At 33.7% G+C, this 25,183-nt stretch overlaps 2 protein-coding genes across 8 annotated transcripts; both read left to right on the top strand.

Moving 5' to 3' along the window:
• Positions 1 to 1,247: 1,247 nt before the first annotated feature.
• On the top strand, positions 1,248 to 5,184 carry LOC122396258 (zinc finger protein 33B-like). Of its 2 annotated transcripts, none has more exons than XM_043394481.1 (6): positions 1,248 to 1,438; positions 3,456 to 3,648; positions 3,718 to 3,857; positions 3,935 to 4,097; positions 4,197 to 4,451; positions 4,534 to 5,184. In XM_043394481.1, exons 2-6 carry the CDS (start codon positions 3,532 to 3,534, stop codon positions 4,663 to 4,665), a joined length of 807 nt encoding a protein of 268 aa, XP_043250416.1. In that variant the 5' UTR covers positions 1,248 to 1,438; positions 3,456 to 3,531; the 3' UTR covers positions 4,666 to 5,184. The 2 variants fall into 2 exon arrangements, with proteins under 2 accessions (XP_043250416.1, XP_043250415.1); XM_043394480.1 differs by having other exon boundaries at positions 1,248 to 1,607.
• Positions 5,185 to 5,596: 412 nt separating this feature from the next.
• On the top strand, positions 5,597 to 24,932 carry LOC122396494 (BUB3-interacting and GLEBS motif-containing protein ZNF207). 6 transcript variants are annotated; one of them, XR_006259048.1, is made up of 7 exons: positions 5,597 to 5,774; positions 6,597 to 6,723; positions 6,802 to 7,166; positions 7,344 to 7,677; positions 7,767 to 8,160; positions 15,812 to 16,116; positions 24,875 to 24,932. XR_006259048.1 is itself a non-coding variant. In XM_043394975.1 (7 exons), exons 1-7 carry the CDS (start codon positions 5,734 to 5,736, stop codon positions 15,919 to 15,921), a joined length of 1,242 nt encoding a protein of 413 aa, XP_043250910.1. In that variant the 5' UTR covers positions 5,597 to 5,733; the 3' UTR covers positions 15,922 to 24,263. The 6 variants fall into 6 exon arrangements, 3 of the variants coding, with proteins under 3 accessions (XP_043250910.1, XP_043250909.1, XP_043250908.1); XR_006259047.1 differs by lacking the exon at positions 24,875 to 24,932 and adding an exon at positions 23,107 to 24,263; XR_006259046.1 differs by lacking the exon at positions 24,875 to 24,932 and adding an exon at positions 16,198 to 24,263.
• The last annotated feature ends 251 nt before the right edge of the window (positions 24,933 to 25,183 follow it).

Below are 25,183 nucleotides of genomic sequence, written 5' to 3'. Positions count from 1 at the left end.
TTTGAACATTTTCGGTAAAATCTTGCATAGTACGAGTGTGCATTAATCGGCGAAAGTCTGAAATAAATGTGTCGACAACTATTTTATCAGTTATGCGAGATCGTGAGCGATCCTTTGTGTATTTTCGAGATCTGTGCATATCGAGGTGGTCAGCGTACAAAAATAAAGTGATAAAGTGGAAGTCAGTCCACAGATTATTTTGAAATACACGCATATATGTATATTTGTTCTAACTTTTATTTTTATTATTTATACATACATTTTTAATTACCGTTAATTACTTACATTTTTATTAAAGATTTATTACTTTCGAATATTAGGCATCCATTAAGAGTTTAAAAGGCATAATGAAATATCAAATAAATGTGTAGGACAAGAATGTGTGTGTGGATATATTTTTTAAGTATGAAGTATATTGGTAGCAATTTAATGTTCTCTGCCTGTGTTGACAAATTTTTTAATGACACCACTTTCGGAAAAAACTTTTTTAATACCAGAAAGATTGTTGTACTTCTTTTCACGAAGTTAGAGTAGTCGAAATATCGACAACGTTTTGGCCAAGTGTTCCAGTACTTATAATCCGTATGTTAGTGTATGTACATCCAGTCAAAATGATTCTAACTACTCTAAGGAAAAACAGTGTCTGTCTGAAAAAGTTTAGCGAAACTGGTGGCTTATTCTTAGAGTGGCAAAAAATCATTTCGATTTGTATACACGTAAGGGAAAAACTTGGTCTTGCTACGCGAGCAGAGCAAACTACTGTATTTTACTTTGGAAAAAAAAAAAGTGTATGAGAATTAAATCGAGGGGTTAATATTTCTCTTCTAAAGATGATCTGTTTTTAAATATTGCGTCTATATCTTTTCCTCGATTGTACATATTAGTACTAATATACTTTCAACTCGTTAGATTATCGATTAAGATACAAATAATTAACAAGAAATTTAATTCTCGTTTATTACGGTTTCTTCTATTTTCTTCGACATTCGTATAAAATTTTGCCCAAGCGTCTTGCTCGTATTATGCATTTTTTTAATACTTTATTTTATTTGAAACATATATAAGTATGTATTTCGAAAGACGAATAAGAAAAAATACATATGTATATTATATACCTGTATTTATGTATCACGAACTTTTTTTTAATCCAATTCGTCTTGTTTATTTTCGAAGTTAAATTTAGCAGAATACAAATTCCTTGTAAATAACGCCGTTTTATTCTTTTTGCATTGGTAGACGATAGGTGGCGCGACTTTCAACATAATAAAATGGCCGAAAACTGATTTTTCTTTGCGGACGTGCGTTGTAGGAAATTTTTAAAGTTTATTCGCGAACAAATGACACAGATCGAAAAAACAATAATGTTCTAAAGGAACGGGAATTGTATCATCACGATTCGTGGCTGGTCGAGCACGTTTATCGCGATTTGGATTGCACGGTGGGAGGAATTTATATATTATAGTTATCTGGCGTTGAAACGTCCGGTAAATTTCTGATGGTTTTTTCGAAATAAAACTTCGCGCTTAAATGAGTGCTAAAAGGCAGAATAAGTGTGTTTTGTGCGACTCGAAATTAGAATCCAAGGAAGCCTTGCAGGCACACTTTAGGTACTGATAAAAGTTATTTCTTTTGACCTTAATTTAGAACGAAACAAAACAATTTCACGAAATACAAATTCATTCGGTGCAAGATCATATTCTTCTGTTTATTCTAATATATCATTTTTAAGCATCGGACGTGAACTGAACAAAAAATGTTTCAAGTAACTTGTACCCTAATCAAAACAGTTTGCTATATTACCAATAGAGTTCAATTCTTCGCGCTATTATTTCAATTGTTTCAATTTTTGAATTATTGAAGTAATAATAATAACAAAACAACGATAAATAATTATTAAAATAAAGATTAAGTTCAAATTACCTGTAGCAAGTAAATCATTTTTATATAATTTATTTCGAAGCCAAATTTTGTTTAAATATTATGTTAAACATCGTTTAAAATTATTTTTCGACCGTTTATTTGAAAAAAGAATAAAATCGCTTTCGTAATGAAAATTACGAAATTATACCGTATTATATTTATGATTTTAAATGTTACAGAATACACTGTTCAAAATAGGATTATTTAGTTTCGAAGATTCTTTATGAAAAAAGTAAATTGGGAAGAGATTATAATTCTTGTAAATAGACCTTTATTCAAAACAAAAACGATTCTGGAAATTCATTAGGTACACATGGACTTGATTAGGGAATTAATCTATCAAATTTTGCTTGTTTGTGTTTGAAATTATAACAAATTTTCCAATACGAGATCTGTTGTATCGCAACATCATGCTTCTAGTAAACAAAGATATATTTTCTAGTAAGACTTTCTAATAAAAAGTTTAAGTGCTATGATCCATTTAAGTTGGAAGAAACGATCTCTTATTATTTAATTTCTGATTTGAATGTATTTAATTATCATCTATTATGTGAAGAATTTGTATTAATACAAAGATTATTAGCTACATTTTCCAGATTTATATTCCATACATTTTTTACTAGCGTATCCATAGCATAAGCTTACAATGACTAAATTGATAGTAAGGACGACAACAGGAACAATATAATAATAAGTTATCACACGATCAATGTTTATAAATACAAAATATAAAATGGGTTAATTATCTGCATATGTACCTGATGAATATCCGTTTAGTCAAAATAGATATCAATATTTTTGAACAATTACTTAAGTTAGTACATGTATATATTATTTATAAATAGACAACTGTTATGAAAAATTCATTTAACGATAGTAACACAATCTGAATGAAAAAAAAAAACACATCATATCCAGAAATACAATTTTTCTCGAACGAGGTTAAAGATAAAGGTCTAGTAGAATTTGATATATAAATTACATATAATATGTGACTATAATTCAGGTGAATAATTTTTGAATATCGTATTTATTATTAAAAAATAATAAAACATACTCGACAGATTTTCATAACTTGTCGTATTGCATATGTACTTATAAAAATCGTAGTTACTTACAAATTAATTTTCTTTACAAAGTCTGAGTCACTTCTGCCGTTTCGTATCCTTTTAATTAAAAACCTATTTACAGGTAAAATTTAAATTAACTACTTCATTTAGCATTGAATTTTTCAAATATTAATTGCATAATCGTGTAACGTAAACTTTAATCATGGGAAAGTCGAATGACTGTAAGTCGAACCGTAAAAATAGTAAAGTTTTGAAGGCCACGATATTTTATCGGGTACAAATACACATTATAATATCAAAATTTTTATTCACCCTTTAAACTTTGATCGACCCATTTATTTTTAGAAAATACAACAGAAAGAAAAGAAAAAAATGTAAATTTATTTGGAAAACTGTAATTAACAAACAAAGCGCTATTTTAATAAGAAATTTTATTGTATATAAAAAGTGAAATACTTTATGCAGAAAGCATGCCAACAAAGAAATAGATACTCGTGGCAGAATTGTGAAAACCAACAAAAAAGCAGACACCCAGTGCGATATGTGCGGACAAACGTTTGATTCGATCACTGCGACGATAAGGCATAGATTTAAAGTTCATCCAAATTCACCGACGAAATTTTATTGTCATTATTGCGGAATGCAGTTTCCTTTAAAGGTACGTTTTGCCCTTACAGATTCTAGTTTTTGTTATCTTAACTATCTAAGCTGTTTGTTGTTTAATTAGACGCACAGGGATAATCATCAAGCATCGCACGATTCGTCCGAAAGTGAAAGGAAAGAACAACACAAGAAGTGCGAAGATTGCGATGTATTATTCTATAACGAGAAAGCTTTAGATTATCACTATCGTTCGATACATAAGAGGTACAATGGGAAATTTGTTTTTTCAACAGTAATTTTTTGTACAATGTTATTGAATTATATTTAAATGCTATTTGTAGAATGGTACATCTTTTCCAACCGATTGCAACACCGCCTCCTAGCAATAAAATCAAAGTGAACTCTATGAACGATGCTCTCAGCGTATATTACTGTCATTTATGCGGCGCTGAGTATATTATAAAATTCAATCTACAGCAACATTTGGAACGAGCTCATACTCAAGTAAAGCAATATAAATAAAGATTATAAGAAATTTTTATATTAAAAAAACGTCGCAATACTTGTGTTATATTTGTGCGTTTGACTTTATTTGTATAATAGGAAGAAAGGGAAGCCGTTCCGGAAGACTTAATAAAATGTACAGTATGCGCTGCATTATTTTGTAGTAAAAAAGCATACGAAGTGCATAACAGCTATCACCAACCGGACGATTTATATGTAACATCGGAGGAACAAAGATTACAAACAGTAACTAAAGTAGATCAAGATTTTGATATTAGACGGGTAGAAGGGGTAGCCGATAAGTATGTTCCAAAAATTAATATGGCTAAAAGACCTGCTAAGAATGGTAAAAAGGTATAGTGATTCAATTACCTTGCCTAATTTTTTTTATTTTTCGTACTTATTATTGCGATCGATAACATTTTTATTTTCGTAGACTAAAAAGATACAGAAAGTAGAAGTAAAGGAAACGGAAAATTATCCGTCTTCTGATGACGAACCCACCGTTACTAACGAATCTAGCGATTCGGATAGCGATCTTCCATTGAAACAAAGGATCTGCAGCTAACAGAAATCTTTTGTTTATAAAATATTTCCATACATTTGAAAGTTTCCAAATATCACAACCGTCATTGTGAAGTTTTCATTGTATTTGTTTTAAATTTTATGCACGCATAAGACACAATTGTAGATGATAATCTCTATATTAGTATTTTTCTATTAATATATACATGTATTTTGGTTTAGTTTTTTGTTGGCGGCATCTTTCAGTAAATCAATTGGTTTGAAGGAATTAGAATCCAAATAAAATTTGGACTTGAAAATTGAATATGTCTCTACTAAACGGACTCTGATTAACGACAAGTGTTGATTTTCAGTTCTATGTAACTGGCATAAATATTACAATTTGTTTCTTAGATCGAGCGTATAATTACATGGGTTTTAAATATTATTGATTTTATAATAAACAATATCGCAATTACACGAAGTATTTTACGATTTCATTTTCTCTACAGAATCGAGCATGAACATGAATTGTACAATTAAACCTATGTATGTTTATATAGAAACCAGATCGGTAGTCAACAATTTAATTCACCTTATCACGAATAATTTCTATATCATTATATAGAAATATGTAGTTTGTTTAATCGAATGCTTGTTCAATTTGTATCAAAAAATTATGATATAAAATGATTAACATACGTTACTCTGTGTCATTAATGATATAATTTTCCTTGTAAAGAAATTAATAATATTAAATAATTTTCTCGTAAATAAAATCTGCAACATGAATCAATATTTATTTCTTATAAAACAAAAATCTACAATATGGAAGTTCGACAAATAACTTGTATCCTTCTACAAATAAACTACAATATTTTTTGTTATTACGCTTACGTTGGTTATTACGGCAGTTTTAATACTAGGCGAAAGAAGCTGGTGACTTTTACGAAATAGCGTTGGCTACATCTTCCGTCAAACACGGAAAAGATGCGGTCGCCATTTTGCATTATTGGTTTTTACGTGTATATGCAGTGCAGCTAGTTTGCTATTCCAGTTCTCGTTACGTATCGTAAAGCTTTAATTTGCATAACTTTGTTAATTTCGAATTGTTGAGAGGCAATAGTAAAGGATGGGACGTAAAAAGAAGAAGCAGTCGAGGCCCTGGTGCTGGTATCCTTTTCCCAAACATCCTTCGTCGAGGGATACTTTACGTAACTGTATTTTTAGAACATAAATCACGGTCACGAATTCTTTTACTTTCAGAAAGGTGAGATTAAAATCACAATGTCGTGTCCGACTTTTCTGTTGCCTCTTGTTTTCTCGCTCGAGGATACCTACGATATCGTAGAATATTCTTTCGAACGTGTTAAATTTGTGCAGCGGGTTAAAGTGGCTGATTCTACGGAAAATCGATATTTCGTTAGCAACTATACACGTCTGGCACTTCCACCGTTCGTAAAAGGATTTGTTTACGAAATAGAACTCACTGCTCTAATTGTGTTGTTAGGGTATATCTTGCATTGACTGCTTTAAAAGCATTTTGAGATAAGCCACTGATATCATTTAATAAAGAACGAAATAATGAAAATATTATTTATACTAGTATAATTACGTATATTTAATCTGTTTTTAATATTACTTCTGTGCTCTAAATACTTCATGTTTCTATTAAGAAATCAATTCAAATAGATTGGCATACTTTGATTAATATATTTTAACGGGTATAGATTAATCAGAGTTTGTTCTTTTTTCGCGTGAAGTATATAGTAATGTATTTATACATATTTATGTATATTGTGTAGAGAATATTTGGTAATAGGTGGCAGAAAGTTTAAAGGACAAGCAAAATTTTATAGAAGACTTAAGACACATTGTTGTACAGCATTAAACTCGAACACAATTTTATAATTATTGGTTTTCATCTTGTTTAAATGATTACTGCCAGACATCCTCTGTATTTACATTTGTATATTCCTTAATACATTTACGAAGGTATTGTAATCGAGAATTTGAAGACGAGAAGATTCTAATTCAGCATCAGAAAGCAAAACATTTCAAATGCCACATTTGTCACAAAAAGCTTTATACGGGACCAGGCCTTAGTATACATTGTATGCAGGTAACGCGAATTGATTCTCATGTTATGGAAGTTTAAAGATCAGTTTAAGCGTAAAATAAATGTTTTCGATCGTTTCAGGTACATAAAGAAGCAATAGATAAGGTACCTAATTCTTTGCCAAATCGTAGTAATATTGAAATAGAAATTTATGGCATGGAAGGTATACCACCAAACGATGCAAAAGAACACGAAAGGCAAAGGAACGGAGGTAGACCTGGCTCGCCGAGCTCCGGCGAAGACGAACCCGTTCGGAAGAAAACGAAACCGGAGGGTTTGTTAGGTTCCGCACCCGGTGCAGTGCCCACAGGGTCGAATATGATGCAAGGCGTTATGCCAGGTATGGCAGCTCATCCGGGTATGCCACCGATGGGACAGTTCCCACCGCCCATGCACCATATGATGGGACCTATGGGTCATGTAGGTCCACCTTTCATGGGACCTGGGTATGTATAATGTTTATCTTTTAAAAAAGCAGACAGCGCGAAAGAAGAATAACTTTTGTGATATTAATTTAATGGAAGTTAAGTAAATACAATCTTTTAAAGTTCTCAAATTTATAAGTACCGTGAAAGAGAAAACGACACAAAAGAGTGAAATAATGAATGCCGTTCTTCTTGTAGTATGATGCCTGGAATGCCAGGTATGCCTCCAGGTATACAACCACCGGTGTCAGGCGCGTCTATTCCACCAGCCCGACCATTATTTCCAAGCGCCGCAGCTGTCTCAACAGCCGCGTCTACAGCTGTGACTTCCCCCCTGGGCACAGACTTTAAACCAATCACGTCGGTAGCTGGTGGTTCTATAGGACCTATTAAGCCAACATTCCCTGCTTACAGTAATACTGATAGTAATACCACTACTAGTAATAATATTGGAAGTGATCAGAAAGTGAATCTTATAGCAACTACGAGTGCTGCTATTAAAATTATTCATCCGCCAGAGGATCTTAGTTTAGTAAGTTCGATGAATTAATATTTATCAGATGCATGTATATGTTACTGCCGAGCACAGGAATTAAGAAAGCAAAAATTTGCATATTTCAGGAGGAAATTAGAGCGAGACTTCCGAAATATCAACGAAGGCAAACAGAAGAGTCTCGAACCGCGCAGGCAGAGGCTTCTCAGCAAGTAGCCGCATTGCAGCAGCAACAACAACAACAGCAGCAGCAACAACAGCAACAACAACAAGCTGCGGCCGCTAACGCGGCTGCCGCGTTTCAGGATCAGCAACAAAGACAACAGGCTGCATTGAATGCCCTTCAACAGCAAAGATTTCAGAGACCTCCGCAGGCAGTCATGGTTCCCGCGTCAGCTGCAATGCCTGTTAGTTCTGTTGCCTTGATGGCGCCACTTATGCGGCCAACTATGACCCTAGCTGCACCTGCTCTGATTCATGGAGGTAACATGATGCGACCGCCCCCCATGGGCCTGCCACCAGGTAAGTCTTTACGATTTTGTACGCTCAGTCCGTTCCAACGAGAGCATTCCCGCAGTTCCCCATTAATCGACGTGAATATCAGAATTATTTGAAATTTCGTTACACGCTATATCCGATATTTCAATATTGAACTATCGAGGATGATTTAAATAAATGTGTATGTTCAACTTTCTCACATAATATCTTCTATAGTTTTACGTTTACATTTTTGCTTTAGAAACGATATAAAGATCACGTTTTAGTTTTTCGCATCATACACGTTAACGCATACATACACTGCTCGATCATAAGTATTAGCACACTTGATCAAAATGTTGCCGATTTTTTAACTATAGTAACATTGCAAAAAGAAGTAAAACAATTTTCCGCGGGGGCCTTTTTATAGGTTGAACTATCTATTTTCTACTTTCAGATTCTCATGTTGAATTTCTTTAAAGATCTATTTGCACTAAGAATTGAGTAAGAACCTATCTTATTCGCTTACTAGTGCGAACGAGTCTGGAAATTTAAATTAGGAATGTCAAAATAGAGAATTCAACTTTCAAAATGACTTCATGAAAATCGCCTTTTTTTTCACGAAATTAGAATGTTTCAAATATTGACAACGTTTTGTTCAGTGTTCTGATGTCTGTTAATGTATGTATGTACAGTAGTGTCTGCTTAAACGATCGAGATCGAACGTGGATATTTAAATCGAGAGGTTTATTCCAGAAATTGGTTGTCCGTAGTTCACGTTATTAAATCTGTTTGTTGATGCAAATCGTAGATAAATTCTAAAATATGGTGGAAATAACTCGTGAACATTTAAGCGGATACCACTGTATATTTAGAATCTTAGAATCGAGTGCTGGCGTTAGGTAATACATCATATAATTTTATTCATAAATTGTAACGGTAAACGATATTTACTCAGGTATTGAAATAATTAATGTCGGTCCCAACGTAGAGAGACTTGAAAGTTTCCCAATTAGAGAGATAACTTCGGACAATAATAAGTTTACCCAGAAACCTGAAGGTTATTTAATATCCATTTATTATATATGTGTGTAGTTTTTATCATCGAGTCAAAAAATGTTTTTCATTCGACGTACGCATTACAACCTATATTAGAAGCGGACAAAAGTTTAAGACAACTACGTTCTTTATAGGTTATCGTACTCTGTATTGTGCGATTATCTATTAAAAAGATGGTTCGTCTTAAACTTTTGTTCGCTACTTTTGCACTTCATCCATCGCCGAGTTGCCCTTGTCTCCCCCACCCTAATAACAAATTAGAATTACCCGATGGCTAGGGCTGTGTTACGTGTGAATGAGAGCGACAGTGGACAAATACTTGGGGGGGGAGGGGATAATTTCAATCAAGGCACGCAAAAAATATTTGTAATTTCAAGTGTGCAAAAGGCTGGGATTGAAAAGGTTCCAGAAATAACTGTTAATAGCTGTTATATAAAGGTTTCGACTGAAACGATTATGAAGAATCAGATAACGATTATGATTTCAGATAATAAAATAGAAATTTTATTGCAATAAACTGTTGCCAACACGAGTGAATACATTTGTAACATTAGTGGGACTAAAAATGTGCCGCCATGCATTACGGTGCATCGAAAAGGACACTTTTGATCCCAGCATGTCCCAAAGAGATAATTGTTGAGTGAATAAGGTTCTGACGCTTCTGTAGAACCAGAACCATAACCAATACGTTTGAAAATGTCGGTTCTTCATAACGGTTATTCAAAATAAAGATTCTCCGTAACTGTTTTGGGAATCGGAATCGATATTATAACAGTTTTCAATTTCTGGTAAAGAGGAGAAAGGAAAAGAAAGAAGTATGACTGTACAGATAACTAGGAAGCTCAGGATTCACCTCCATGTCAGAGTCGATGACTGCGTGTCTTGTATGTTTATTTAACGGTGCGTTTGCAGGGTGTCCAGTCACTCCTTGGTGAGTGTCAAACGAACCCAGTCCGGTTACTAAAACCGTGTTTTATACAAGCGCAACAAGGTTGGTCCTTAGCAATTAGCATGCGGTGACATGGCCTATATATACATGTATATATAGTTATATATGTATAAATATATGTGCGCGCGTGTGTGTATACTACGCTCACACGCGCACACATCCTTATATTTATTATTATTATTCTTATTAATTATTATTATTATTATTATTATTATTATCATCATTGTCACATTAACCCTTTACGCTCCTCGTGATTTCACACTGTTCGTTCCAATAACTCCAAAATGTGCGATTCCATTTGCATCCGTTTGTCGAAAAGTGTTGCAAAAACGTACAAAATTTCTGCAACTCATACTATAGTATTTCCAATACAATAAAGAAGACAATAGAACGAGAATTTGCTTCAAAAATTTATCAATGCTAGAACAGTTTTTTTTTTACAATTGGACAAGAGTAGACAATACTTTGCTATAGTTTTTGGTAAGATTATATTTTTTGAAACGCTGAAAAATACGTAAAGATATAGATGTGAAAATTTTATCGAGTATTTTATCGATTCTAAACATTTTAATTTGTGAAGAAACAAGTTCCTTATACTTTAGAAAACTGTTTCTTCGTCGCAATGCGGAATAATTACTGTAGCGTTCGTTTAAACGATAAGTTTTCTTGGTCACCGTTTTCAACCAATAACTGTGAGTCCAGCGGACAGCAACAGGAGTAGGGATGTGAACACATTGTGCCTTCTTCTCGCGGAAGGACGATATATTTCTAATCTTTCCAACATAAAAAGGACGTCAAAGGACGCTTTTTAACACGTTGATATCAGGTTAACAAAACAATAGTTCTTAAGGCAAGATTTTTAAGGATATTCAATCTGAATTTCGTCTTTCAATAATTGATCTATTAAGATTCGAATTTTTTTTTTAAGGTTAACTGCTGCCGACTGAAAAGTGATAAAAAATTTCAAAACAGAAATCTTCCTGTATAGCTAGTATTGCAATATACATAAGAAAAAGAATAAATAATTCCTCGCGGATGTATCGAAGATCATATGAAGGTAAAAGAAAGTAGTTTTGTTGTAGATCTAGAGCAGAGTTTGTTGTTGGATTTGTTGGAGCGAAACCAATGATGAGCAGAGCGTGTCGTTGAAGCGCAAAGGGTTAATACACCTAAATATATTTCTGTATATTTATATTATTGTCACTGGGCAGGTGGGTCGAGCGGCCAACGATATTGCATCTGTTCTGATTCCTTCAACGCCGGACAGCCACACTTTGATTTTGGACACATCACGACCCTTTGGACGTGAAATGCCTCTTCTCGAAACTAGAGTATTCGGTATCAGAAGCACGATTACGCTAGATTTATATTTCTTATAATCGCGATATATATACATATATATGTTTGTGTGTCTGTATGTATATATATACACATATATGCATGTGTACAACGCATATAGTATATACGTATGTATATATATATATATACTTGCGTACATATATATCCATAGATATGTTTTTTTTCTCTCCGGATCGATAAAAAGTTCCACTGCGAAATTAATTCGATTTTCGGCCGCTCGGCTGGTTCATCACATATATATATATATAATTTTTTTCTTTCCGTTCCATTAGCTTCTTTATTCATTATGTCGACGTAATCATACATTCTTCTTACGACTTTTACTTACCATCACCTCTCCGAACCGTGTTTACTATCCTGTCTCTTCACGTTACTTACATAGCTTGAAATCCTGGTGTTGTGATACAGTAGTGAAGAAATCGCTTTTTGGGCACGGCACTGACAGTCGTTCGAAGTTGTCATTCTAAATAAGAAATACTAATGCATATTTTCGGCGATAATTAAACTTGTCCCTTCCTTCTTTGCATCCAGAAAGGTATTTCGGATTTTCGTTTTCACTATTTCTTTTCTTATTGTCGTTTACAGAATGTAGGATGATTAGTCAATGTGCAGCAAGAAGCATAATTGAACCGATAGTTTGGTTTACTTGTATTTACGTGATAATAGAACACTTTACTATTAATTTCTTTGTCACGAATGTATGTTAAATTCGTTGGTATTGCAAAGTAGTAGAAAATAGCATCGATATTAAGTATCTTATGTTCCGTTACAACAGAACTATTCATTTTTACAATACAGTTTTTTGTTTCATCGGTTGAAATCTGTCTCGTGCTTCTTTAGAGCTGTTAATGGTATCGAAGGAGAGATTACTTCTTTTGAAAGCTTCTTTTAGCCCTTAAAAATATTTTATATAATCTAAAACTAATATACGTATGTTCAAACCTAATTTTTCCTCTTACATATAACATAAAGCGATAAATAACGATTTACTAAACAATTCTTAACGTTGGTTCAGCTATGCTCTTTGCTATATATTTATAATACTGTTAAACCTTTCGCAAATGCATCTTACAGTAACATTTCGTGGAAAACATATGTTTGAAGTTGTTTAAGTAGCTGAGTATGAAAGGAAAAGAGAGAAGGGATTATTTTTGTTGTATTATTAGCAAAAAACGAAACTTGCAACAAGAACGAACGTAATGTATCTTCCTCACACCATAGCCTAGCTTATGTGTCACACAAACGATTTTAGACAAGATCATGTTGATTCACAGTAAACAAGCGATTTCACGGTACCCAGTATATTTATAATTTATACATACATATAATTGCAGTTGTTTATTATATACTATACGAATATGAGTGCTTAATTTAACATCGGCGAACGAGAGGATTACCATTATGATCAGAATTTTACTGTGTGTTATATTGTGCGTTTATTAATTATCGTTACCAGTTAGTACATACAGGGTGTTCGGTCACACCTGGGAAAAATTTTAATGGGGGATTCTAGAGGCCAAAATAAGACGAAAATCAAGAATATCAATTTGTTGATTGAAGCTTCCTTAAAAAGTTATTAACAATTAAATTAAAAAATTTCAAATCTTTCTGGAAAAATTATTTTCGGTTGTGGGGGTCGATTACAATCATTTTTGGTGAATACACATACCCCCGAAATCCTATCCGTTTTCGAGAAAAAAATTCGAGGTGTGAAAATTTTCGACGGAAAAAAAAAATTTCAAATCGTTTTGGAAAAATTATTTTCGTTTGCGGGGGTCAATTGCAATCATTTTTGGTGAACAGACATACCCCCGAAATCTTGCGCATTTTCGAGGAAAAAATTCGAGAAGGTGTGAAACTTTAAACGTTAATAACTTTTTAATGAAGCCTCAGTCAAGAAATTGGTATTCTTGATTTTCGTCTTATTTTGGACTCTAGAATCACCCATTAAAATTTTTCCTAGGGGTGGCCGAACACCCTGTATAAGCAAATGATTTCAGAATAGGTTTAGATCACTTTAGATAGCATCAAAGTATTTAGTAACGCTAATAATATATTCCAACATTGTTACAATTCTTTGGAGATCGAGAAACTTGCACACAGATTCGGAATAATTTTAAACAGGAATAGTGATCACTACAAGCTTATCGAAAGTGGTTTTTTTTGGAGCAGTGTCTTGGAAGATAGGTTGGCAGCCGAACGATTTGCTCAAACGACGGGAAAGACAGAGTTGGGCATTGTTCGAATAAATATTTATCCAAATTAATTCGTTTTACTCGAATATCTCGCTTGAATAAATAACGATTTTCTTTTTTTTATTCATCAGAGAGAAATTAGAAAATATTTCACAGATGAACCGATGATGTATTTGTTAATTCAGCGTATAGTTTTCCAAACTCAATAAATCTTTTGGTTTGAACAACATTTGAACAAAAATTAATTGTCAAAGGCAATAAGTTACGGTTTCGAGGATAAAGTTTTGCCCAACTCTGGGGGACAGAGTATTTAATGGGTTTCTTTCTTTGTATGGTGTGAGGTTTTGTGTGGTATCACATTTTCTCCGTTTATTGTGACTTGTATTGCGTATGCGGCACATTGCATGCTGAGCTCAATTTCTCGTATAGTTTGGCAATTTGCATTGATAAAAGTTGCTAGATAGACGTAGGTGGGCTGTTAATAATAAATCCTTGCGGGTGTACATCGTTTTAGAAAATTCGAGTCTCTATCGTTTCGCCATTTTACAAAAAAAAAGGGCTGTTTAAGGAGACACGAGGCGTGCTTTGAACACTTGGATCAAAAAATTGTTTTTTATCCTTTTACTCGTTGGTAAAGCATTCTTAAACGCCTGATAGCACTTAAAATAACGTGATCGATAAATGACCAAGAAGTCTATCGATTAGACTGTGAATATTTTCTTGTATTTTTTTATTATATTAAAGAAAAACAAATATCGTTACGAATTCCGAGGAAAGGCCATCGATCGGCTGTCAGACAACTTCCCGTTCAGAAGAGCATAGATTCTCTGGATCAGTTCGGAATATATTGGAAGAAATTCCATCGATCGTTAGCGATCGTTTCTTTCAAAATTCCGTAACTCTTCTACTGAACGTGGCGCGTTCTCCAAAAAAGAAAGAAAGTTAGAGAATTGTTGTTTAAATAAACCGGAAGACAGAGGGCTCAAAGAGGAAGAGCAACGTATTCAAAATACACGTACATAGAATTTTGTTTGTTATGTTTAATGATTACTCTCGCGACGTAAGTATATATAAAGACTATTTACAGATTCTTGACCAAAGTATTGAGTTGAACGGAAAGTTCGTGCATTTCTGTTCAGAATTTTTACAAAATGTGCCTATAGTCTCGCTTTTTCGCTGTTTCTGTGGTTGTTTAACTGTATTAATCTAGTAACTTTAATATACTTGAAATTACAGATTAAAACTACAAATAAATTATACAAATAAAAATTTTAATGGGAGATTCTAGAGGCGAAAATAAGACGAAAATCAAGAATACCAATTTCTTGACCGAGGCTTCATTAAAAAGTTATTAAAAAATTTCAAATCATTCTGAAAAAATTATGTTTGGTTACAAGGGACGATTACAATCATTTTTGGTCATTTCACATACCCCCGAATTCCTACGCATTTTCGAGAAAAAAATTCAGGAATGTGGACAAATTTTTCGGCGAAAAAAAAAATTTTAAACCGTTTTGGAAAAATTATATTCGGTTGCGGGGGTTGATTACAATCATTTTTGGTGAATAGACACACCCCCGAAATCCTACCCACTTTCTAGAAAAAAATTCGAGAAGATGTGAAATTTTTCGACAAAAAAAAAAATTTCAAATCGTTTTGGAAAAAATATTTTTAGTTGCGGGGGTCGATTACAATCATTTTTGGTGAATAGACATACCCCCGAAATCCTACCCACTATCGAGAAAAAAATTCGAGAAGGTGTAGAAATTTTTCGACAAAAAAAATTTTTCAAATCGTTCTAAAAAAATTATTGTCTGTTGCAGGGGTCGATTACAATCATTTTTGGTTATCACGCATACCCTCAAAATCCTACGCACTTTCGAGAAAAAAAATTCAGCATGGGCGGAACATTAAACAACTTTTTAACAAAGCCTCCATCAACAAATTGGTATTGTTGATTTGGCCTCTAGATCCCCCCATTAAAATTTTTCTCATGGGTACCCTGTATATAGAGACATGGTATTAAAAATGCAGGAACTTTCCGTTAAAGCCAATGTGATAAGAGATGGAAGGAAGGAACGGGAGACAGAAGTGTATTCGAGCGTGTTGATTGACGATACATTGTGATTTGCAGGTATGATAGGAGCGTTACCACCAGGCGCGATGCATCCGGCATTCGCAACCCCAATGGGTTTCCCTGGTGCACCGATGTTGGCTCCGATGATGCACCCACGCTTCAGATGATCACCTCCCATGGACGGGCCCACCCCGCCACTGCACTTCGTGCTTTGGGCCCGCCCCTAAATTTTATTAGGGTTCGGACGTGATTGAGAAAGAAGAAAGAAAAGCACGCGTAAAACATGTTCGCTCGCGTGGACACACTTCGTTGATCGGCCGCGGCTGCACTTGACGCATCCTCTCCCACGAAGTTTACACAAAGTTAGCAAAAATCTTTGTTTTTTTAATTATATATGATTGCAAAAACACATCACGTCAGTGCCTGAGAGGATTTTTTACCAGGTGCAGTGGAAACGGTCAGCTATATTCACCTACAATTTGGCTGTCAGTAAAAAAAAAATACAATCCCTATGATCTATTTGCGCGGTACACGCAACGAGTCAGAGCAATAAATAATTTATTTTCGTGGAGGAGCTCGAAAACAATCGGCCAGCCGAGCAAATTTTCTTGTTCGCACGGAAAGCTCAACTAAGGTTCGATCCTTGGTATTAATCTTTTTTAAAATATTGTCATCGGAGTATGTTGCATTAAAATTATAGTTTTATTAACGGGCCAATCCACGCCGAATCGAATATCGGTTTCTCGAGCGACGTTTCAGATTTTACTGAAGTCTCGGTACATTGTAGTCTTTGGTGATATTTAAATTATCTTTTGTTTAAAACCAGATGTAAAACTCAATAATTTAAAACGGTCAAAATAATGTGTATAATCTTCGTACGTTATATTCCTTGTTTGCTTCTTTCAGTAGCTTAATTAGTTAATACTTTATCGAAATAGACCAATAACATATTTATCCAATACGCTGTTTAGTTACTGTACGATACAGGAATAATAATAATAATAATTATAAGACACGCGATAAACGAACATTTTTGGCAATTAGATTTTTAACATCTTTATCATACTTATAAATATACTATAATGATAACTAATGTAATAGCGAAAAAGTAATTGTTTAACTTTGATATGCTAAAAGTTGAAGACTATAATTTCAGTCAGATTTTAGCAAGGTTTGAAGCGTTGGTTAAAAGAATTGCTCGATTTGGCGTGGAATGATTCGAAAGGAAATGGTATCGTGTTGTTGATGGCTGTATGAGCATCGGAAGCTAATTCGTGAGGAAACTCAGTGAGCTGCTGATACAGACATATATTGTTGCAAAGTCACACATGTAAGCAATTGTACGTTGCTTGTTAACGAAGTCACTTCTGGAAGGTATGAACTTTCAGTTGATAAGTATAAGTAGAATGAATTTCTATATATGGCTCCACGTTGTTGTTTTTATTTCACGGTAGACCGTTTCCACGCGCTGTTCCTCAGCCTCTGCACCAGTGTTCTCTTGGAGAGACGCAATCGCGGAAAGGTGGCGTTTCACACTGCAGCTATTATAGACACGGAATTTTATTTTCACTTGTAAGGGAGCATCCCGAGCTATCGATCGGTGATTTCGGTAAAACATTTGTAGAAAATGATCGTTACAAAAATTTCTGTCGCTCTTTTCCGTTTCTTGCCGACGATCAAATTGAGAAACCTGCTTGGATTAATATACTGGAAATAATTCTGTACTCTCGATCGACGAATTCGGTTAAACGGATTTCAGATAAATGTATTTGTTATATTATAATAAATTTAATATATTGAAAATTAATAAATTTTTGTCAGTTATTCTTATTAAATATCGTGTATCGTAACGGAAATTACTGCGTTGGTAATTTATTTAAATACTGTGCAAAATGTATGATATTTCAAAGTACATTATACTACGTGTCTTCATCATCGATTATCACAATTTTCGTGATCAAATTGTGCTCTGCATTAAATTGTTTTGGAGATATTGGACCAAGTAGATTTTTCACTTTGGAGAATTGCGACTGAACGAAGCGTCGAGTATTTTTGTAAGATCAACTACGATCGTTTTGTTAAAATCAACGATTAATAGTTTGCGATGTTTTTTTATTGTTTGAATTTATTTTTCCTACGTTAGACAATTGCTTTCGTCTTCTTGTTCCAAGTGTATATATGAATTGTATAACGATTTTTTTTTTTTTAAATTTGACTATTTTTCATAATTTTGATACGCTCCTGTGAAATATTATTTGCGCTGCTCGGTTCTTCTTGGTAAAAGTATTAAAATGTAAGCCGCAGTGTGAACATTCTGTCGCCTCAGGTTAGTTTGTCACAACTTTTATTTTGTTAACGTTTCAGATCGAGTCGATTTGCTTTTGCGCGGTAATTCACATCGCGGATTTAGGTATTTTGTTTCCTAACGAACAACATACTGAAATTGTTGTAATTTATAGTGTATATGTATATAGTGGGTGGAACAAATTATTAAGGAACACTTTATCAACTCGTATTTGTTACCAAGACGAACAATTTTACTTTGCAATAGTGGAAGATAATTGTAGGTTTATTGTTAATATACAGTAAGGAGCAAAACTAATCGTACACATGGTATTTTAACCATTATTTTACTTAATAATTATTATTTAAATAATGTATGTTCAATTTTGCTTCTTACTATATATAATCACTAATAACTTTCATTAAACGTTTCATTGGAGATTTTAGTAATCGTTTAATCAATTCTCAGCTTAATAATCTGTAATTTTGCTGAATCCAACTTTTTATTTGAATAGTATAATATTGTTGTCTCTTAGAATATAGATAGAGATATCTTATTAGTTGTATCTAACAATTTCCTATAATATTCAAATCGAGCAATTTTGTTAGTTTTTTGTTATTTGTGTTAGGGATACCAGGGACTGCTCTCTTGATATATTTTTCCAACCCACTGTACACAGAATAATTCTAGCAACTGGAATAGATTATAATTTCTTTCTGAATGAAAAGAAAAAAGGTATTAATTAAGTATTTTTTATCTCAGTACACGTAAATAAGCGAGGGAAAAAGCTTAATCACGAAGACTACAAATTATTGTTTAAAATTTGTTCTCTTTCTTATTCACTTTCCCTAAAATCACAAAAAAGTACAAAATAACGTTGTATTACTTTTAGTCACCCACAAAGGTGGATTTTATTTGCAATAAGGTGAATATGATCTATATGAAAGGGCTAATTTCGAGTGCAAAACCTGTAATATTGTTTGAAAATGTATTATAATGTTTTTGAGAGGAATATGTATATCTATAAAATACTCGAGTATCATTCTGCAAAAACACAACAAAATTATAATAAAATTAGACACTCTGACTCTTCTCTTGAAGAAGTCAAGAAATATTTAAAAAATGTCTATACTATTAAAAATATACTAATTTATCGTCCGTTCTGTAAAACCCAGTTAAATAATGGAGTTATCTTATTTTTTGGAAATTTATTCTACCATTCTGTTCTTCGTTTAGAAAATAAAATGTAATCTATTCTAGTTGCTAAAGTTTCTTAAATAAGCCGCTTATTTGCTAAATCGATTATCTCTGCAAAGGGAAAAGAAAAAAAAGTTGATAAAATAATATATGTATATGCTTTCATAAGACTCCCTATAAAATTCCCGTTTAAAAAAAATGCAGTTGCATTTGTTAAATGCACCGATGCGACTGCATCATTTTTTCAAATGGAATTTTACAATTTCGATTGCACCGTTCGATAGAGTTTTTCAATCTCTGCAAAAAAATTATAAGGTACTTGTGTCCTAAACTTAATCTTTTAAGATTTCTTCGCCATGAGTTATAAATATACTTGATATACTCAAAAGTTTATTAAATTATTTTACTTCAAAGTGTTATAACTCTGGAACCATTAAGTTTAGAACACGAGTAGTTTAAAGTGAGAAATTTAAATTTCATTTCGTCAATTTGTAAGAAATGTATTTAAAAAAATGTAAAAGTGATCGAGTGATTTGATGTTGAAAAGATGGAGTTAATCGCTTTAGCTTGTAAACGGCGTAAATATTAATCAGTCGTTATGATGTTAATCGCGATAGTTTGAACGATTGCAATACGTTGACCGTGAAGCAGAAGTAACTGATTCGATCTGAGAAAAACCCTCTTCCTTTGCAAGGAACATGTTGGCGACGCATGAGTGAGTGGTAAGTACGGAGGGTGCTCACAAAAAACCGAATACCAGCTCTCTCTACACTCGACTCACGCCATTTTCTTTACTTTTGTCCTATATCAGATCACTGGCACTCCGATCGTGGGGCGCACGATTCTTTTTTTAATTATTTTAATTATCGTCGGTGCTCGGTTTACAATGTATCAGACCATATGTTATAAATTCTGATATATTTTTAACCGCGATGGGAATTCTAAAACGACTGGCTCCACGATCGGACGAAATTCTATTCGATCCTTTGGAAACAAAAAACTTCTCGTCCCTCCTTTTGTCTTTTCTTATTATTATTCCATCATTATCTTCTCTATCGTTCTATTACTTCCTCAGGGTGTCTACTGACAGCAAAAAATTATCGTCAAAAGAATATTTTTACGTTCATGTAACGCGGGTCTCGATGATCACGATCTGCGACGAAAGGGTAAAAGATAATTTATCGAACCTTTGTTCTCGGGTGGATTTCATTCGTGTTTCGTAGTTTCGTGTTACGAAAGTGTAGCGAAGACGGTGCAAAAAGGAGGCTGCACACTAAGGTCACGAGACTTTTAGTGTTCGTTGTATAGTCGATGGAAAATAATTAAGATCACGAATGTACAGTTTCGATCGAAAACTGTTTGAATCAAGGACATTGGTACTTGCAGAAGCTTTGTACGCGCGAAGGTATATATCCTCAGTAGGCACCCTGTTTGACTATTCTTTCACTCGATTTCTACCAGTACTTCGAGAAAAAATATGAAACAGCATACCGCGCAGTATAACACGTGTACGTACCTAAAAAAAACTACGCATCGTTATGAATATATACTTCATTTTCAGGGGTTGTCTTTCCGAATAGTGTCTTTACGTCGTGATCTGTCGTTTTGCCCGTGATCAGGGACGATTCGTGCGAGTGTTTACTTATAGACAAAATGGCAATTCAGTAGGAAAAACGAAGCCGTCGAAAAGGCGTTTCTCGACTATCGAGGCTGCTAAAGCATGGCTAAAAACGTTGTTCCCCCAACCGCGCATTTCTTTCGTTTTTGAGATTCGGCAGGACAATCTGATGGCAGAATTGGATATGTAGAAGTTCTGTTATTTATTGAGTGTCACATTATCAACTTGTTTCGAATAAAGACGTTCTGTGGAAAGCTCGAAAGATTGGGCGTAGTCTGTCGTTCTGGGAAATCTTTCGTTCATGGATTCACGTTGTTTGGAAAGAAATATTCTTGTTTTTTCTTTTTTGCTACGCGTTCGACCCTTTCGCTGATATGGTTTTAAAAGTGACTATTTCTTTTAGATTAAAATTAGCTGTATTTGTTATAAATAGTTCAGAGAAACATGTTATATGTATATATTTGATTGTTATTTGTAATAATTAATAAGTAATTATCATACGATAGGTTCTGGAACACGAAATACATTACCTAATATTGTACTGTACAATATTAAACCTAATGGTTCAAGAGTTCTATCTCTTGAATTATTAAGTTTAGGGCACGAGTACCTTACACTTTTTTTGTAAGGATTAACAACTCGCGTTGAATAGCCTGATAAATATTGTAGAGTTCCATTTAAAAAAATAAATGCAATTGCATTTTTATCATAATCATAATCATAATAGTTATATCTCCAACTGTTTTAGAGATATACCATGGAACAAAGAAATAGCATTTTCATATTTTCTGTATATACAAGTATTTTATATTCGTGTAAGGAACCAAGATTTTACAGTTCAACTCTTTGTAGCACAGGATTTCAGATAATAAAATAGAAATTTTATTACAATAAACTGTTGCCAACAGAAGTGAATACATTTGTAACATCAGTGGGACTAAAAATGTCCCATCATGCATTACGGTGCATCGAAAAGGACACTTTTAATCCCAGCGTGCCCCAAAGAGTCGAACACTTTATCTTGTTCATCTGCCATGTAAACTATGAAGTTTTTATCGAGCCATTCGTTACATATGTGTTAGACAGTTTGCTAATTTTGTATTTATTCAGTTTTGTTTTACATCGTGTGGGTTTAACAGCGAAAGGGTTAACAATATATCGCCTCTTTTGTATTCTTGTTTTCCTCTAATGTTTTTGTTTTCTTTTTTCTGTGTAGATAAAAGATTGTTGATGAATTTTCTCCCAGAATGGCGGGCGACAGCCACATATTGTTTCAACCAATCACAGCTGTGACCGCTGTTGGACCTTATCGGTCCCTTGCCTGAAGGCAGGCGATTGTTTGGACCTACCGTCCTAGAGTCGAGGTACATGCTAGCTTCCCGACTTTTCATTCGAATTCGATTGCAACGCATAAAGTCGCTCGTGCGCGGTCAGTGAATTTTATCAGAACGGTTGATCGTTATTTACACATTTTTTTATGATATAGAAATTTAAAATCGATGCAACGTTTTAGTTGGTAAGAGAACAGGAGATAAGTGAGAAAGGAAGAGAATCGGGAAGTTCTATGGTCCTTGGCTGCATGGACGCGTGGCTGGACCGAGAAACAATATTAATCGTAATCAGTAATGAGTCGCGGGGTAAATTGTATTAACCGACTCGATCGTTCGGATCGTTGGAACGAGAGAATTATACCGATCCGCACTCCGATAGAACTAGTTACCTATTAACGATTATGAGTTTTGTTTTTGTTTTGTTTTTTTTTCTTTTCATCGAAGGTTGTAACTTATTTGTTGCGATATTTATTAATAGTTCTTAGTTAAATATTAATGGATACTGCCGGCAGTGGCTGGTAATTGTTATGATTTCAGATTCGAAGACGATTAAGACTGAAATGTCTGTGCAGTTCTCTCGTTCAACTGTTCGATCGTTCGTAGAATGCTTAGCTGGCTCTGTGTGTATATTGATACATCTGTATCACACGTTGCGCAAGGACCCTTCATTATCCTGATCCTTTTTACGCTAATAATGTCTTTCCACTTGGTGACAGCGGATGCACGATTCGCTCGTGGGGGTCGCTTTGCTCGAGGAACCGGTAACGCGGTGGCTCTTTGTCATTCTAATATCTTTATTCGGCGGCTCGAGGTATCGGGAATTAAGTGCTACCTGTGAAACGATAGTGAATTTAACGCATTATTATACTTGTCCATATATTTTATATACACAATTGTCTCTAGTCTTTTCCTTTTTTTTTAGATCAATGTACACTACCGGTCATAAGTAGGAACACGGAGTATTTTCTCATCCAGACAGTTTTAGAATAGCTTGAAACAATCACGTTTTACGGATATCTTTATGGGAATTCATAAAAAATATCATTCATAAGTATAAATGGACACATATCAATTTTTATAGTAATATGAGACTAGTACTATTTTTGTAAAAGAAAAGGAATGACAGTAATGGTTTTATTATTACAAATGATTATGCAATTATACATTTTAAGCCTTTGTTATTCTATGCCCAACTTTTCATGGCATCTAAAAATTTTGAAAGTAGATTGTATAGTAGTTGTACGTTTCAAATGTCCTAATACTTATGGCCGGTAGTGTTTATGCGAAATGATCGACGATATGGAAGGTTGTCTGGTGAATCCCTGTTTCGAGATATTTAAATTTCACACCTTTTTTTTGTTTACGAAGCTGGTATATCGATAAAAATTTGTAACGTAAAATGAAATGGCGCAGAAGAAGAATTTTGCTTTCATTAAAAAACAGCAACTAACTTTTGTTATATTCTATTTTTAATAATATCTCTTTTTTAAGAAATTATTAGATAGAAAAGAACATCAGTTCCCTCAGTTATTTTAAAAGAAAAATTTACTTTTTATCAACGTACCAGCTTTAGAAATAAAAGGGAGAGTCAAATTTAAATATTTCGAAGCAGAGTTTTTTCCCGAATAACTACTCGATGATGAATATTATTTTTCGCATAAATGATGAAAAGTTAGATGTACCTTTTTGTGGGATCTTTAATTTTTTCAACGTATTATTATTATTATTATTTTTTTATTTAGTTTCAAAGTTTGCACACGTAGTAGAGTTCGATGGAACTTTGTGATAAAACTAAAATAATAGCAATGTTGTATTTAATATCTTAGTTTTACATGTGCAATGTTTGGAGGATAGAGTTGACGATCTAAGTACTGAAATCGAATTTTAGGTTGCACTTTATTCCTGCGCGGACCGCTCACGGAAATTAGCAGTAGTCTACTCCTTCTACAGCATTATTGTTTTCAGCCGACTGCAACTAAGCAGAACGGGCAATAATGTCCAAGAAAAATAGAGAAAACGGTGGACACACACACCTGTATCTCGTTGAAACAGGATCAATAAAGAAAAATTGTTTAATAACGATGTTTGAGCAGTATCGCGAGTAAGATCATCGTTATTCAAATTATTCGCCAAGGACTCGCCTTATTCGCATGTATGTATAAAAGCAAAGTTCACACTTTGTTAAGCGTATTAAAATTCAATCCTGGCAGAAGAAGTATTTGAGTTTCCGTCACGCATTGAATCAAACGATGATGTTAAACGCGTTAATGCTTACTTTTTCTTTAATCGTTAACAAATATTACCTTTTATATTTTTATCTACAGTAATTCTCCCATTCAAGCGACTGATTTTTACATCAGATTCGAGCACCTTAATTTTTATTGGTCACGGTTTCGTCGTTGGACAGCGAAAATTACTGCAACTAGAATTTTTAAGCGATTTAAAATGTAGTGTTTATTTTCTACGATATAAATTATTATAAAAAGATTCATTTCACTGTACGCGCCTTAATTTAATGTTCAAGAAGAAGCAGCAACGTAAACAAAGACACGAAAATATGTTTTCCAAGCATTCTTAGCAGGTGGAAAGATAATGAAAAGTGTAATACATCAAGAAACACTCGTTGTTCCATTAAACCAAAGATAAGGGTACTTCTGATAGTTATTTAAACCAGCGTTTCTCATTTGCAGGCCGCACGAAGTAAAATCTATCTTTGTGATACATCTGACCCTCCTTTTACACGGTGAAAGCGTACACGTGTGAAAGAAAATCGTACAAAGAAAACTCGTGCAAACACTGATCGCTATAAATATTGTATAAGACTTGTTTCAAAGGACAGAAACGATACAAAATACATTTTTTTTTAATTACTGCATTGATTAAAGGTAAACATTGTTATCGATTGAACATAATATGTTTAGAAAAAAAAGCACCACTGATCTTCGCGAGATCTGTGCTTAACGTTCGAAAAAGAATTTGACCAAATTTAGAAATAATTT

Source organism: Colletes gigas, unplaced genomic scaffold, assembly GCF_013123115.1.
Source record: "Colletes gigas isolate AHSC1104 unplaced genomic scaffold, ASM1312311v1 Colletes_gigas_Sc00007, whole genome shotgun sequence".
NCBI lineage: Eukaryota > Metazoa > Arthropoda > Insecta > Hymenoptera > Colletidae > Colletes > Colletes gigas.
This window is presented reverse-complemented; position numbering and strand designations above follow the sequence as displayed.

Coding starts and splice junctions, on each gene's coding strand:
- LOC122396258 (XM_043394480.1), top strand. CDS start 1,528: ATGAGTGCTAAAAGGCAGAATAAGTGTGTTTTGTGCGACTCGAAATTA. Junction 1,608..3,455: donor GCCTTGCAGGCACACTTTAG/GTACTGATAAAA, acceptor TACTTTATGCAG/AAAGCATGCCAACAAAGAAA. Junction 4,098..4,196: donor TGGAACGAGCTCATACTCAA/GTAAAGCAATAT, acceptor TTTGTATAATAG/GAAGAAAGGGAAGCCGTTCC.
- LOC122396494 (XM_043394973.1), top strand. CDS start 5,734: ATGGGACGTAAAAAGAAGAAGCAGTCGAGGCCCTGGTGCTG. Junction 6,724..6,801: donor TTAGTATACATTGTATGCAG/GTAACGCGAATT, acceptor CGATCGTTTCAG/GTACATAAAGAAGCAATAGA. Junction 7,678..7,766: donor CGCCAGAGGATCTTAGTTTA/GTAAGTTCGATG, acceptor TGCATATTTCAG/GAGGAAATTAGAGCGAGACT.